Source organism: Chanos chanos, chromosome 4 (assembly GCF_902362185.1).
Source record: "Chanos chanos chromosome 4, fChaCha1.1, whole genome shotgun sequence".
Lineage (NCBI taxonomy): Eukaryota > Metazoa > Chordata > Actinopteri > Gonorynchiformes > Chanidae > Chanos > Chanos chanos.
This window is the reverse complement of record NC_044498.1, coordinates 36,042,182-36,057,468: the sequence shown is the minus strand read 5'-3', so window position 1 is coordinate 36,057,468 and position 15,287 is coordinate 36,042,182. Positions and strand designations below refer to the sequence as shown.

At 39.4% G+C, this 15,287-nt stretch overlaps 1 protein-coding gene across 1 annotated transcript in view; it reads right to left on the bottom strand.

Annotated features, from left to right (window-relative positions):
- kndc1 (kinase non-catalytic C-lobe domain containing 1) overlaps positions 1-10,054 on the bottom strand; it is a 33,636-nt gene extending 23,582 nt beyond the window's left edge. The window contains exons 1-4 of the mRNA XM_030772274.1: positions 9,953-10,054; positions 5,457-5,655; positions 3,108-3,166; positions 702-848 (exon numbers count right to left, since the gene is read on the bottom strand). Of these exons, the coding sequence (XP_030628134.1) occupies positions 702-848; positions 3,108-3,166; positions 5,457-5,655; positions 9,953-10,054 (507 nt within the window). The remainder of the gene's footprint in view (positions 1-701; positions 849-3,107; positions 3,167-5,456; positions 5,656-9,952) is intronic.
- Between the last annotated feature and the right edge of the window lie 5,233 nt (positions 10,055-15,287).

Below are 15,287 nucleotides of genomic sequence, written 5' to 3'. Positions count from 1 at the left end.
CTTCTCCCAGGTCAGCAACTCCTCTTTTCACCATTATCCATTATCCATTAACTCTGAAGTAAGTGGTTACATTAACTGTTTCTGACTACAGCCTAGTTTTCAAAGAAACTCTCACTGGAGCCGTCACAGCTCTGTACCGGAGCATGGAATGAGATGAACCTTAGTGTCAAAGAGAGTCTGTGTGTGTGTGTGTGTGTGTGTGTGTGTGAGAGAGAGAGAGAGAGAGAGAGAGAGAGAGAGAAGGAGAAAGAGAGCTGAAGTTTTCATTTTTTGTGGTGGTGCAATACCCCTGTCTTTCCACAGGGTGTTGCTCAAAGATAATTTCAGTCTCATCTTTGAACTAAGTCTGGTTCTTCTCTACTTTACCGCAGGTCGAAAAGCTCATTCATTTTAATGACTTTTTACAATTTCCCTGTCCTACATACAAATAAATGGAAATATTAAGAATCAAGGTCAACTATCACTCACATAGCAACCAAAAACCCATAAAATGGAAGATATAGGAAGGTATTCCGTGTAAAGGTGTATTCTTTCTTTTGGGTAAAAGGGAAAACTGAAAAGAGTGCAATATATATATATATACACACACACACACACACACACACACACACACACACACACACATATATACACATATAAAATCTCTGTTTTTTGTTTCACGTCTTTCACTATGAGTTACTCTTTGTCAACATAATTTATACCTGAGGGTGCGGTCTATTCTCCGGCTCTGCCTCCTGCATTTGATCTAGGAACCTCCTGGTCTCCATCCCCAAGTCTGCCTCCAGTTCAGGCTCCACGACAAAGTCCAGGGCAGCGGAGAGAGTGGCACCCAGCGAGTAGATATGTCCCTTAAGAGAGGAGAACGAATGACTTGTCATGAAGCCGCTATTGACAAACATTCGACTTGGCTGAAAAGGGACATGGACAAAATGGATCAAATTTTAGCTCAGTGAATCATACTTGTAGGGAAAAAAAAACCATTCAAAAGCACCAGGGCTTAGGCTGGCAAACCCCACTGCACAGCAGGAAATGTCTCAGTCCCTCTAACACCAACACTTTGAAAGCAATGATAGATGAGCAACTGCTTTTACAAGGGTGAATAATTAAGAATGATCTGAAAGTACATTACAAAAACTTCCCTTACAGTTTCGTAATATAATGTAATAATGTTTTACTGTTACGTGCTTTTTATTTTTTTTAGAGCAGTGAACACAGAGAGGGTCAAACATATGTATTTGGGTGACCCATCTTTTAAAACCAGCCTGTTTATGCAGTGCCCGTGTCCAAAATAGGAAACCTGATGGTCTTTCCGGAAACAGTCCCCAGATTTGTTTGTTGTGTTGAATCATTTGTCAAATTTTTTACGTACTCAACAGTTCTAAATGAGACTGGGGTGATGTAGGGCCGCGTCTTGGCTGAGGATGTGACCAGGCTTGTATTTATCATGTCTGACAGGTCATGAATTTCATAGCCTCCAAAGACAAACAATTCCTCTTCCGCATTTCTGTTCTTCTGTCTCATCACGCATCTCACGATAGCTCTCATTTTTCTCAGGCCATAAAACAACAACATGTCGAGCATCTCAACAGGCAAGTTTTTCTTTTCTTTTTTTTTTTTTTTTTTTCATCGGTTAGACTGATGTATCCTGATATATCTCTGATCTTATATACCCTGTCTTTAGAGAAATGTAACAAAAAGTTCTTTCAAAAGGAGCAGCTTGAATTAGTGAGGTATTGATGAATAATCTGATGACAGATGATTAACTGCCTAAAGGCAGAACTTCAGTTTATGAAATTTATAAAGCTCAGTCTTTGAAAATTTCTGTTACTAAATCTATTGTGGATTGTATAGCTGCTTTTTCATTAATTCAGGGTAAAAGTAACAAAGTGCACTGTTTTTAATCTGCTGTTTCAATACTATTGGCTGCTATTGAAGTTTGAGAATACTGTTTCATTCTTCATCACGAATGAAGTGAAACTTTTGACAAGAGTCAGTAATCCTTTATTTTTACCTATTAGTGTCTTAAGCCTCTATTGCACCTTCCCTGTATTTAACACTCTTTAACTCATCCTGGTGGTATACTGTCTGTCACAGTATTGCTAAGGAAATTACATAATCTCCAGTCAATCATGCCATATGGGGCCTGTAGTCCTTTGATTCAAAGAGTCTTGTACTGTTGACTCCAACCTTTAGAATATATGAACTGTGAGATGTATCTCTGAAGTTTTATTACAGGGAGGAACAGATCTGACAGTTGGAAAAGCTAGGCCGAATATTTTTGAAATATAACGTTAAATGAATGACACATTACAGTTGCGTGACATCAGTACAGAACTAAAACATGTGCAGATAATATTCGAGCATATTATCACACTGTTACATCACCACAGTATTAGAAAAACTGGGCTGCTTTTAATTAACGTTTTTAAAAACAGCTCTGCTTGTGTTAAGTACTAGTGCTCTGCAGTTTCAGACTGTTTGGAACTGTTCCTGCTGATTCACTGATAAACACAACAAAGGGAAAAAATAAGCAATTCTGGATGGGTCAAAGAAAAGGAAAAAGGGATGAAGAAAGAGAGAGATTACTACACAAACGGAAAAAAAAAAAGAATTGCAGCAGGTGTTTTTCCAATATTCACTTTTCCAGTTTTTCAAAGGCTTATTTAAACATTTTTAAAATGCACTGATTTTTCATCATGTTTATTTTGAAACAGAATACAAAACATTAACTGACATTAACAACAGAAGGATGTAATTTGAAAACAATGCTAGTGCTCGCCCAACAAAGAATTAAAGTCAATACAACCTTCAACATCAAGCATAACAGGAACACAGCACAATAACACAGCTTACCTACTGCACAAAAACATTTAGAGTCAGCGTTGGGTTTCTGCAGGACTGAGCTTCTTAACACCGTATGAATCGATTTACGAGGCGAAGTTATGAGTCTAAAGTAACATAATGCAGCTTTATTGGAGTTAAACATATCGCTGAAATAGACTAGAGGAGAGACAGGCACAGGCTAAAATGACACTCAGATGGCCCGATACTGGATTTATTTAGAGCATGTGAACCCTCTGCCGCCCTCCCTTTTGCAGAAGACTCACCTCAAAGGTGTTCCCGGTTCTGTCAAACTCTGGAGGTACAAATGAACCCTCAGGGTCATCTGAAGAGGAAAGAAATGAAATACAAGAATGCCACAGACACAAGTTTAGCTTGATCTTAATTTAGCAGAGCGGTGTGTTCATATTCACATTCAGCCTATTTTAACTCAAGGATGGATGTGAACTTAAAATGAAATCATGCACAGCTGCTTGAAATGAGTTATAGATTTATATTACTGCAAATGTCACATAATTCAAAGAGTCATACTATGTATAAATACCATAAATTTGTAAAACAAACAAACAAACAAACAAACAAGTAATAGAGAGACAAAGTGATCTGCAGTGATCAGCAACTTGATAAAGTGAAATATAAAATACATTTTCTTTGGTTACAAACGACTTGGGCTTTAAAAAGAACTAACCAGAGGTATGTGACCACGTTACACAATCATTAGATGTTTCAGTCAAAAGTGCTGCCATGTGTAATCCTGTGACCATCATCAACAATAAGGGAAAACGGGGAAAAATGAGAGGAGAACTTGACTTTGCTTTGCCTCTTCTATATAGGACACAGTCTTCAGCAGATGCACAGAATACACAGCTTCTTCCAGATTCTTCCGCAGAGTTTGGGAGGGTAGTAAAATAGGTCAGGCATGTCTGAAATCTTTCTCCAAAGGATTTATCATGTCTCTCCAGGTGCAGGCCAGAGAAACTCCTCTCTCGAGGAGGACAAAGATTACGATGCAAAAAAAGACTCCTCCACACCATATCTCAAATACAAGGAGAGAGCTAACTTTTGACCTTTGACCTAACAAGCTATACTAGAAGGGAGATGGTGGGAGGATGATGTATTTGGGGGGAGACCTCCTGATAAAGAAGATTAAAAGGATTGAAATGAGAGAAAAACAATTCATTTAATCTGGGGGAAACCCTGTCTAGGGCTTCTACTGAATCCTGCTATGAATATTTTAAGATGTATCACTGCTATAATGAATAACATTGAATCTGTTTTACCCTACACCGGAGACAGATACTGTTAAACAGTGCAGATGTGAATCTCTCGATTGGAATTTAGGGATCAAATTCCCAGCTGTGCCATTTTTGCCGTCTGTGGCCAGGAGTCCTTGGAAACACAACTGGCTGCATTCTTTCTGGGTAAACATGGTTAACTAGCCATTCTACATTGAGGAAAAAAATAATAAAATGGACGAAGACGTTCTCTTTTCATTGGTAAGTCCCCTATTCTCCTTTGACAGTTTGTGTCCATAGTAACATTGGACTTTGTAATATTTTTATGCAAATCAGAGTTTGAGGGCACCAATGAGTTATTGCCTGTACAACTGCAAACCTCAGTGTGTGTGTGTGTGTGTGTGTGTGGGAGTGTCGGAGTGTGTATGTTTGTGGTGTGTGGGAGTGTGTAAGTGTGTGTGTCTGTGTGTGCATGAGAGTGTGTGTGTGTGTGCATGTTTGTGGTGTGTGGGAGATACAGAGTGAAATAGAGGGTGAGGTAACATACACACTCTACACTAACTGACAGGTGGTCACAGAGAGACAGGCTCGGTGTCTGATTTTGATAGCTCTGATGTTCCTTGCTGTCTCTCTGCCAGCTGAAACGGACTGAATTTTACATTGAGAGAATTGCTGTGTGGATACAGCAGTTTGTTTGCCAACTAAAAAAGAGCTGAAAGCATTTTCAAAGGTTCCTTACCAACTGAGCATAAGCAAGAATCTGAGCTTCTTCTTTCCACTCCACCTAAATGTCCTTAAAACATCCATCATGTGTGTGTTAAATGCACTGAAATGAATTATCTACAAAAACAAAAGGAATTTCAAAAGGAATGATATATAGACTAGACAAAACAAGATGACAGCACAAACTCCTCACAAAGCGATGTGGGCATTTAAGGAGTTGATTACTCCCAAAATTCCATTCTAGACTGTGGAAGTAATGAGCATGTGGGTGAGCATAGCAACCACAACAGATAGAAGTAAACATCGCAGGACGAGTCCCTCAGAATGAGACAGCGAGCCTGAGGTTTCTGACGTTTGTAGAGAGAATACATTAATTAGTTGAATTAATTAGCAGCTTTTGAGGTAGTTTGAGGAAAAGTGCTGTTGCGTAGAGAGAGAATGTAAGAAGACGCTGACTCACAGACGACTAAAAAAAAAAAAAAATTGCCATCTATCCTTTTTGTTTCAAGGATAGCCCTATCTCGCTAATTAATCCATTAAGTGATCTATACATCCAAAACTGCAAATCTGGCTGATGAACGTGATGATACAGCACTGTTTCAAGTCTGCAGAGAAGAGGGTTTTACTGATGAATTGGATGACACATCGATGACTCACCGCTGAGCTGCTCCATGAAGCACACGTTCCCGTGGGCATTGAAGGCCAGAGTGTCGGGGGTGATGCAGAGAGTGTGAAAGAGGGGCAACAGCGCAATACACTGCAGCGAATGTACACACTCCACACACACTGCCCACACCTCCTGCTCCGACAGATAGCTGTCTCTCAGGCAAAGGATATCTGCCAGAGACACGTTTTCCTGTGGAATTTAGTACAGTGAAGGAAAGGGTTAATACTATGACTTTAGAGAGAACGCATACATACATGCATTCGGTGCGCACGCACATGAACGCGCACACAAAGAAAAAGAAATGAGAAACACAAACGATTGCCAGAGCACTCCTCCACCCTTCTCTTTCTGTCACCAACACACTCATTACTAAATGCACTAACTGACAGAATCCCTTCTTATACAGAAATAAACCAACACCTACACAGCAGTATGAGTAATGCTGATGGAAATTTGCAGCAAAACACAGTTTATTTCTACTGAACTCGGGTAGCTTTGCATCAGTGACAAGACCAATCACATATAATGTCAGCTGTGTGCAACAAAATCAGTCTGAAAAGACTGACATTTTGAACTTTCTTTATTCAAAGAATTCATCAAACACAAAAGCCATTGCCATACACACAATAGATTTTTTTTTCTGTCTGAAGAGTGAATCAACTGATCTTGTGTTATTCTTTAAGATTATGGTGGGCAGAGTACCGGAGGTAAGGCATTTCTGATCACCAGTATAAATATCTGTTTGGAGGGATTCTTTTTTTTCATATGTGACCTACTTTCACTGTTTTTCATTCGTGATTTTCTCTGACATCAAGGCTCTTTAATGTATGATTTAAAAAAGAGAGAGAGATAGAGAGAGAGAGAGAGAGAGAGAGAGAGAGAGAGAGAGAGAACCAGTAAACAGACTACACTAAAGTTACTTAAGAAGAGCCAAAAATGGGATCCAAATCAGCATCTCTGGTGAGAGATTTCTCTTTGTTACTGTGCTTTGGTTTGTAGCCTTTCACACTGCAACAAGAAAGTGATTGCAAACACTAAGAGTAGTGGAAACCAGGCTGCAGACACATCTACTGGTGAGAAGACTCAAAATCACACAATAAAAAGTAAGTAAATATTTAAAAAAAAAAAACCACACCTTTAAAACGTGTTCTGAAATGAAGATGGCATGTACAAGTGCACTAAAAGAAAGTATTTACAACATCAAGAAGAGAAACAGTGGTAAGATATTGCACAGTTTTTTCCATCTGTCAATTTTTTCCTGAGCTTTCGCTTTTCTCTGAACAATGTGCACAATCAGCCGCGTCCTTTCTAACTTTACAAGACGTCCATTCTTTGAGATTTGCAAACTGCACTTGGAAAACCCTGTCTCATTGAAACTCTCTGATGATTTCATCAGGCGTCAGTGAGGCCTAACAGACATTCTTTGTGTCTCCTTGAACGCCTTCACATTCCTAAATTGGAAACTTTCCCTGCTGACAACAAGACATTTTCCTCCCATGGCCAAATCGGTCTATGAAGGCTCTAGATAATCTCTGCGATTCACTTCTTGTCAGGGAGAAGACTTTTAAAGTATATCAAGAAAACTAGACAGATAGATACATGCACGCACATGCACACACACACACACACACACACACACACACACACACACACACATCCTCTCCACAATCAACCTAGCATGCAATAATAACCAATCAACACTCACAAAAATAAATAATAAGCAAAAACTGTGTGACAGTGGTGAAACACATGATCACTTTGGCCAGTCTCTGACTCAAACTTAACTGGTGGGCTGTAGAAAAGCAGATGTTAGCACATTCATTATACAGTGCATGCCACATTGAATTTCCGAACAAACAGAGGATGAACTGATCTCTGCAGGGTACAAAGTTAAACACGTTTCTGCGAAGCTTAATGACCGATTATTATTTATTTGCTGTTTTTCGATTTTCATAATGATTTTTAAAAGTAAATATATATTGTGCACAATGTGAGCATCTTTCTGGATGTTTTTTTTTTTTTTCATCACTGATCACTAAAGCAAGGCTGACATATGGTAGGGTTTCATTTCGTTAGGCAAAGGCAAATACGGTGTACTTTTTACCTTCTAACCTGTCACAATGAGACTGTTACTCAAATTGGCCAGATTAGCTACCTGGTCCTCTACACTGTCACCTTGAAAATCAAGATAACTAACTTTCACGGAGCAACAGTAGTCAATAAACAACTTGTTAGAAGCTCTCTCTGGGCAGTTTCTACTTTCAAAACATTGTCATGAAATAGATCTTAAAGGGAATGGTTTAAAGTAGGCTAAGTCAAGCATAATCCAGAAAACGTTCTCCGATATTCTCATTAGAAAACTGGTCACAGCTGTAAGACAGAACTTAGAGGTCACTGCAAAGGACCTGCAGAAAAGCAAAGCTGACACTGGAGTTGCTGTTTACAAGTCTACAATAAAATTTTCCTTACGCAATACAGAAAGTAAGCCTTTTCTGTGGCTTGATCAGAAAGGTCATCGTTTAAACTTTGCGAAAGACTGTACTTAAGTAAGCCCTAAACTTTTTCGAAGTAAGCGCTTTGAGGTGATGAAATGAAAATAAGTTCAGCCCTCTGGCCAGAGAAGCTACATTTGGTGGAAAAAAAGGGTAAAAGCATGTGACTAAAAGGACATCTTGTCAGCCATTAATCCTGAGTGTGGATCCATTATACTTTGAGAACTTTGTGGCAGGCAGTACCACACCATACCATACCATATACTGTGTAGGTGGATGGAAAAAAAGGATTCATCTAGGTGCCAACAATTCCTAGAAGCTATTTTTTCAGAGTGGGTCAAGAAATTGAAGTTGAAAAGAGGTTGCATATTTCAACAAGACAATCGTCCAAACACACAACTCAAAAGTAACCATGAAATACTTACAGGGAGGAAATGTGAAGGTTCTGGAATGGCAGGCAAGATCCCTGGACTATTACATTATTGAAAATTGTGGGGAGATGTCAAACATGCATGTAAGGAGACCCAATAATATTTCAGAGCTATAAAATAAGGAAGGAAGCATTGGAAAAACAGTTCAAATGCAAGCCTTAAAAGATCATCAGCTGGCCACAGGAAACATGTTATATCTTCCATAGGAGGTATTCTGAAACCCTTAACAGGATTGGTGGTCAAATTTGTGCACATGCCATACTCACTTTCATGTCTATTATTATTATTATTAGTATTAGTATTAGTATTTCTGTTGTGATTATCATCTGAATCTTGAAAATAAGCAGATTTACTAATGCATTGGACAGTGCAGAAAGGTATTATTTTAAAACTTGTACTGTGCAGAGGTCGAATCAGCTTCTATTTACTTTGAGATTCACTAAAACGCACTTAGATCACAGGTGAATACAGCTGAACCGCTACAACACAGTTAACTGAGAAGTAGGCTAACACAGGGCCTTAGAGGAAAAAGAGGAAAAGATAGGCTAAAATGCCTCACAAGCAACCAGGGCTGTCATTGTACTCTGAACGTTCTTCAATTGAACACGACAAGCAATGGAAACAACAAACGGAAAACAAAAGAGATTTTCCTGCAAAAAGAACAACTCAAACGCTAAAACGCTAAGGGGGTGAAGCACTTTCTCAGTACTTGAAGAATGTGACATACTTAAGGGGCAGAGAACTTCCACTAGATGCAGCAGTGCGCGTCCATAAATAGACGTATTCCACTGGGATCGGCGCAGAGAAAGAGAAGCGCTCCTCCACTTCAAGTTAAACATCTCAGCCTACATTACTTAATAAGCTCAGTTCAACATCGCAATTAAATATAAATGAATTGCTGGAGTTTTAATGAAGATTACAGTAGAATAGAATGGAACAGAGCAGAACAGAATAGAATGGAATAGAATAGAACATCTGAAACAATCTTGTGGGGTACGCAAAGAAAACATTAATAGACTTTTTTTTTTTAATTTCAAGGCGCCTGACAGTCTCTGATCCATGAAATGTGATGCGGCTTTTTTTTGTTGGGAGTACTCTTGCGATTCTTGAAAATACCGTTATTATAGATGTCTGGGCATCTGTATTTAATATGCAGTATACTCTGCCGCTCTCATTCAAAAACTTATCCATCATTTTAGAGCGGTTTCTTGTCAGTACTTATTATTTTTTTGCCAGTCTCATTGACGTGGTATGTCAGCACACAAGTGTGACTGCCAAAACAACCCTTGTCACCTTGAGCCGAGGCTACAAGGCTACAAATTACACGTGAGAGGACACCAGGGTGACAAGGTTTTGAGCATTACCACTGACCGCGAATGTCCGGGTATGGGGAGGTGACTAAACACGGCAAATCAGGCTCTGAATCTGGCAAGTCATACCGCCCTAACTACAGACGCATATCATAAGACTTCGATCATATAAAAGTTAACTTCACAGACTAATACGTGGTCTATTACTTCCCCTAGTCAACCATCCTGTAAATGTAAGGTCCATAGCTCTTACCTCGTCCTCAAGCAGTGGAGGTAAATGTTGAAGTTCATAGCCTTGTTCTTCTTCGTTATCTTCGTTATCTAACGCGACGATTGCAGTTCCAGAGGTCCCCATTTTAACAAATATTGTTTGTCTAGCAAAGATTATCCATTTGTATATGCAATGGTGAAAGTGTTTTACGTTTAACGACACAGCGAGCCTAACGCTGAACGATAGGAAAGAGTGCACTCTAAACTCGGCAAGGTAATGGACTACTTTTTAAATAATTGTCTGTCCGACCGGCAAAATGATGCGGCATTCCAAAACAGCAGCGACACTGCGACAGAACACATTGATTCTGTAGAATCATTCGAAAAAATAAAAGACTTCGAGAGATTTCCTTTAGATCTACTATACAATATCCGATGGCAACAGGGGAGTTTGCAAACTACGCTGTCATGGCAACCATGCCGCAGCTCAACATACTACTCAACGATATTATGATCTGGAACAGCGGCTCGTCACCCCTCCCAGCAACTTGGCTAAAGCACTGAATTCGAGAACCATAATGTGGAGCAGTGGACGAACATTTTCACCTCGTTATACGCCCACACTATGACCTGCAGACATTGTTTTCCTAAATCTCGCAGAACCATAATCAGTAGACTACTGTATCAGAAGATAGGACTTTGTGATTTTTTCTTAGACCCATTTGTTTTTGTCTACGTGACTATAGCAGGCAATAAAACAGCGCCAACCAAAGCCTTCTAGACTACACGCACGCGATGTAATTTACTGCTGCAGAGATTACATGGGTGTAAACTATTACTGGTCCCAATAGAGAAGTTCTCTTACTCCCATATAATTAAATATTCTGTTTCACGTGCAACACTACAAAATCAACCAGTGACCGTCTTTGCTTAAACGATACACGTTTTAAACAAACAAATATAGTTTACAGTGTTAAGCAGAAAACTTATTTCAGCCACATACATTGATTTTGGGTTGAAGGAGGGCGTATTCCTTATTTTGATGAAAATTGTTTAGAAGGAAATTGTTACGGACTCTTTGAAACACACGTCCAACACTAGTTAGTTCAGACACTGATCCGCATTGACAGTTCAGTTTCTCTCTTCAGTGGGTGAGTGATACTGTTACCCAACTGTGGTGCTCAGGACAGTGCAACAAAGTCACCCTGCCTGTGGGCATACTGTGATGGGTAGCAGCTGTGGTTGGCTCTTCCGATCTCTGAGATGGCACAGTTCATTCAGAGGACAAAGCATTAATGGCTTTAGTCACGATTACGAAGCATCGTCCCATTCTCCTCCATGATGTTGTTTCTGTTGTTGAATTGGGCCTTTTAGACACACTGTAAATATTAACTGCGATGCCACCTAGTGGTCTGTTCTGTTAAGACTGACCATGAATAGGCAGGAAGAAGAGGACTTTTTTCACAGTGGGATTTAAAACTGTTAAAATATGCCATTGACAAATCTTCAAATGGACTGTATCACCCGCTGGTCTGAAACAGCAGTTGTAACTGATTCTTATTCATACAAACACTTTCATGCATTAAATGGTAACGTGAGTCTACCCTGTGACTCTAACAGTCCACTATGGGGAACACAAGATTCTTCATCAGCTTCATCTAGTGTAGTTCTGAGTTTTTACTATAATCTGACACCAGAAATAAAAATGAGTCAAACCTATTAGGTAAATATGGAGCTGATGTCTTTCCTCTGTCATATCGTGATGATAGCTCACATCACCAACTGTTAGATCACTTGAACGAATGGAGCTGAGCTTTGAATCGCATTCTTATCTTCAGCATGAATCAAGGCTGGAGGCAACGCAGTCAGGTTAAAACAGGCATTATATATTTCGTGATTTATCGGATTAATGTTCTCTTTAGTTTTAAGGTAACACTATATAGGTCTCCATACACAGCTTTTAACACACCCCTTATCAGTGGGTGATTTTTTTTTTAACAGGGGGGATGGCCCAATGGTCGACGATACTACTCTATAGAGTATATAAGGGGATGACAGGTTAACGAGGGGGATGCATTTTAGTCAATTTGCTAACAAGGGGGATGGCGCCCCCCCCCCCCCCCCCCCGCATCCTCCTACAAATCGCCTACTGTCCCTTTATCCTCAAGCTGCAAAACACGCCTAATTTATGTAATCTTATTATGATCATACATGATCGCAGAATTTCTGGTGTTACGAGTCTCAGACAGGTCTGGATAAAGCTATTCAGAAAACTGGGATTCTTTAATTGTTTCTTTTTATATTATTTCTTTTTATATGGTTGATAAATACCTCCTGACAATTGCTTCAACCGCTTCAGCCCATTCCTCCTCCTAAAAAATGTAAGCCTTTGTATGCTTCTCTACGAACATGAAAGACCTCAAAGCTCACAATTTAGCAAAATAAAGTGTCTCGTCTGTCGAATCAAATTTGGATATTGTACCTTTAAGTCTACACGCTTCAGTTACAGTCCAGCGTCGCTAATTTTTCTAAATGTCAAATGCTGTGTTAAAGGTATTGTGTTTACGTATGTGGCAAATTTGAGCTTTCCCTCCCAGCAGCTTTGCTCTCCTTTAAGGCATAGTGTAGGAGGCAAACAGCGCTAGTTGGCTGTGAACTCAGAGAAGCTACTCCTGAATAATGATCAGGCCCTGCAGACACCGGCACGTCAAAACCGCCTCACGTCAAATCAGCAAACAGCACACAGACTCACACCCCCCGAGATACATCACCCACAGTGCACCACGTTCTGTAATGAAAGACGTGATTTTTAAAAAAAAATGTTAAAGGACTCTTTGAAAAAGACCCAAGATGATAGCAACTGAGTGATGAAATCACCTACTGTAGGGAGGTATCAAAAGTGTTAACAAAGCAACACGAGGTACAGGTCTTAAAATGTGTTCTACGAATTAAGTGGCCACCCACTTTTAACGTTATAGTCCTAAACCAGGATGAGCTTGGCTGAGTAAAAGAGAGTTATGCCGTTTTTCTTTGACGTCCGAGGCCAGTATTACCCCAGTTAGCTTATCTTGCACATGAGTAAGTCGGTGCATTTGGACTGCTGAGGCGTACAAGCACAATAATTTACAGCACTGGAGCTTTACCCCATAGTTCCGTAGATGCTGCGTTTGTATCTGATGACCATGTCTCAGCAAAAGGCATGTAAAATATCCCCAAAAATTTTAAGTGAGCTAATTACATTTCTAGGGTCCTCTAAAAAGATTTACATCTCTCAACAGCAGGCCCACTATTTTTTTTTTATCTAATTAATGCGCAACAGACCTGAAACTGACATTAAAGATTTCTCTCTCCACACGGTTTTGGAGACAAATGATCTATTAATGATAAGCCATGCAAAAAGACAAAACAGTCTGGTGAGACTATGAAAATAATCGGTAGTAGCAGTAACTCCCTTTTCCTTCACACGCCACTAGATGGCAGTGCCCCATAGTAAACCAAAAATAATAGTTTACCGTTATTATGCAATTACACACTATGTCAGTGCCTCCAGATGAACGGAAAGGACAAATCAGCTCTGAATTGCAGTACAGAGCAAAGGTTCTGTAAGGAACACACTTAACATGAAGTGTTTCCAGTAATTGTGTATGTAGGCAGTCATTACATGTCCAAGTGAGTATAGCAGCTCCTTCACCAATGTACACAGCTATATTTTGCACTTATCCTAAGTGTAATAAACACGCACAGTGCTCTACTAGCCAAATAATTCTTTTTAGATTGTTACATTTAAATTATTAGTAATATTTAAATTACTATTATCATTCAAGGGTTGCATATATTGTTAACTGGAAGCATAGTTTAACTGCTGGTAACAGCAGAGCTCCCACAATTTGCTTGTGGAATTGCAAATACAAAACACATAACTGTTAAGAATGTCTTTTTTAAAAACTTGAGTCCTTATTATCTTATTTAGAAAACCATATGGACTGTGAAATCAGAGTTGTTTATGAAGCCTGGTTTAGATCTGTTCAGTGAGCAGTATATATGACACCAACATAGATTTTTTCTTTTCTTGTGCATGGGGTATGTTTATGAAGGAATCATTTCCACTCTGAAATCCAGCCTGGAGAAGAGATGGAAACAGGCCTCAGGGCAACAGCTGCAGACCACAGAAATATAGCCGGAGAAGAATGAGGCTAGATGATGAAGCAAACAAACATTCAATTCCATCGTTATATTTGCTCCACACACGTCTCCCAAAATGGAAGTCTTTAGATGTGCATATATATACACATCTTCATACATACACAGGCACACACACACACACACACACTTCATAATTCAACTGACGTTCCATCCCCTTTTTTCTTTCCTGTTTCTTTAGTATGTGGGTAGTGGTGTGAGAAATCTCTTCCTTCGTCTCTCCTGTCTCTTTCACTTCCTTTTACCCCCGTAATTCCTGTGCTCTTTTCACTCATTTTAAATATTTTTATAATTGTTTCTCTCCATCACCCCATCTTTTTCTTTGATCCTCTCTCTACCAGTTCTTTCTCTCTTTTACTCTCTCACTTTCATCTTCTCCCTGTCCACCACTCATTCTTTCCCTTTCACCTATCCCTGCTCTATCCTCATCCATCTTCAAGCTTGTCTTTCTGAGGTGTATGTGGGCAGCACAAGTCAAGGGCAAAATTACTATGGTGATCACATTTGACTGTAAACTATAGCTCACTACATGGGGAAAACTGCATTATATGGAGAGATGGAGAGAGAGAGAGAGAGAGAGAGAGAGAGAGAGAGAGGTATTCTTTCATTTAGATGCTCACATGTGTAATAGTGATGAGATGGATATGACATGAACACGGTATGGCTATGATACTTTATGACTTTATGTGTCACCGTTTCTTTCTCTCTTCGCCTGTTAACATTACTGACATTTTTTATTGTTATGTTTTCGAAATACGGGGAATGAGCACACGTGTCAGTAAACTAAACTGCACTGACTGAATTAGAGAGAAAGAGAGAGAGGGAGAGAGTAGAGTCCATATTCAAGAACAGGATCATGCATGATAATCTCTGACATTGTGACCTACGACCTCATATCCTGATTGAACCTGAAACTCATGTGTCACTCAAACCTTCAGAACAATCTTAGCCATATGTAAACAACAAATTCAAGACATTACTAGACTGTTTGAAAACCTATTCTAGGATGTGTAACAGACTAAATGAGTTAAATGGGCCATGTATCTATGGTCTAGGTTTACATGTTTAAAAATGTATTTGATATAACGGGATAATTTAGAGAACTAAACTAAAAAGACATGGTAATTATCCTAACATATAGCTTGACAGCATGTCTTACAGTGAGCTCATTAATATTG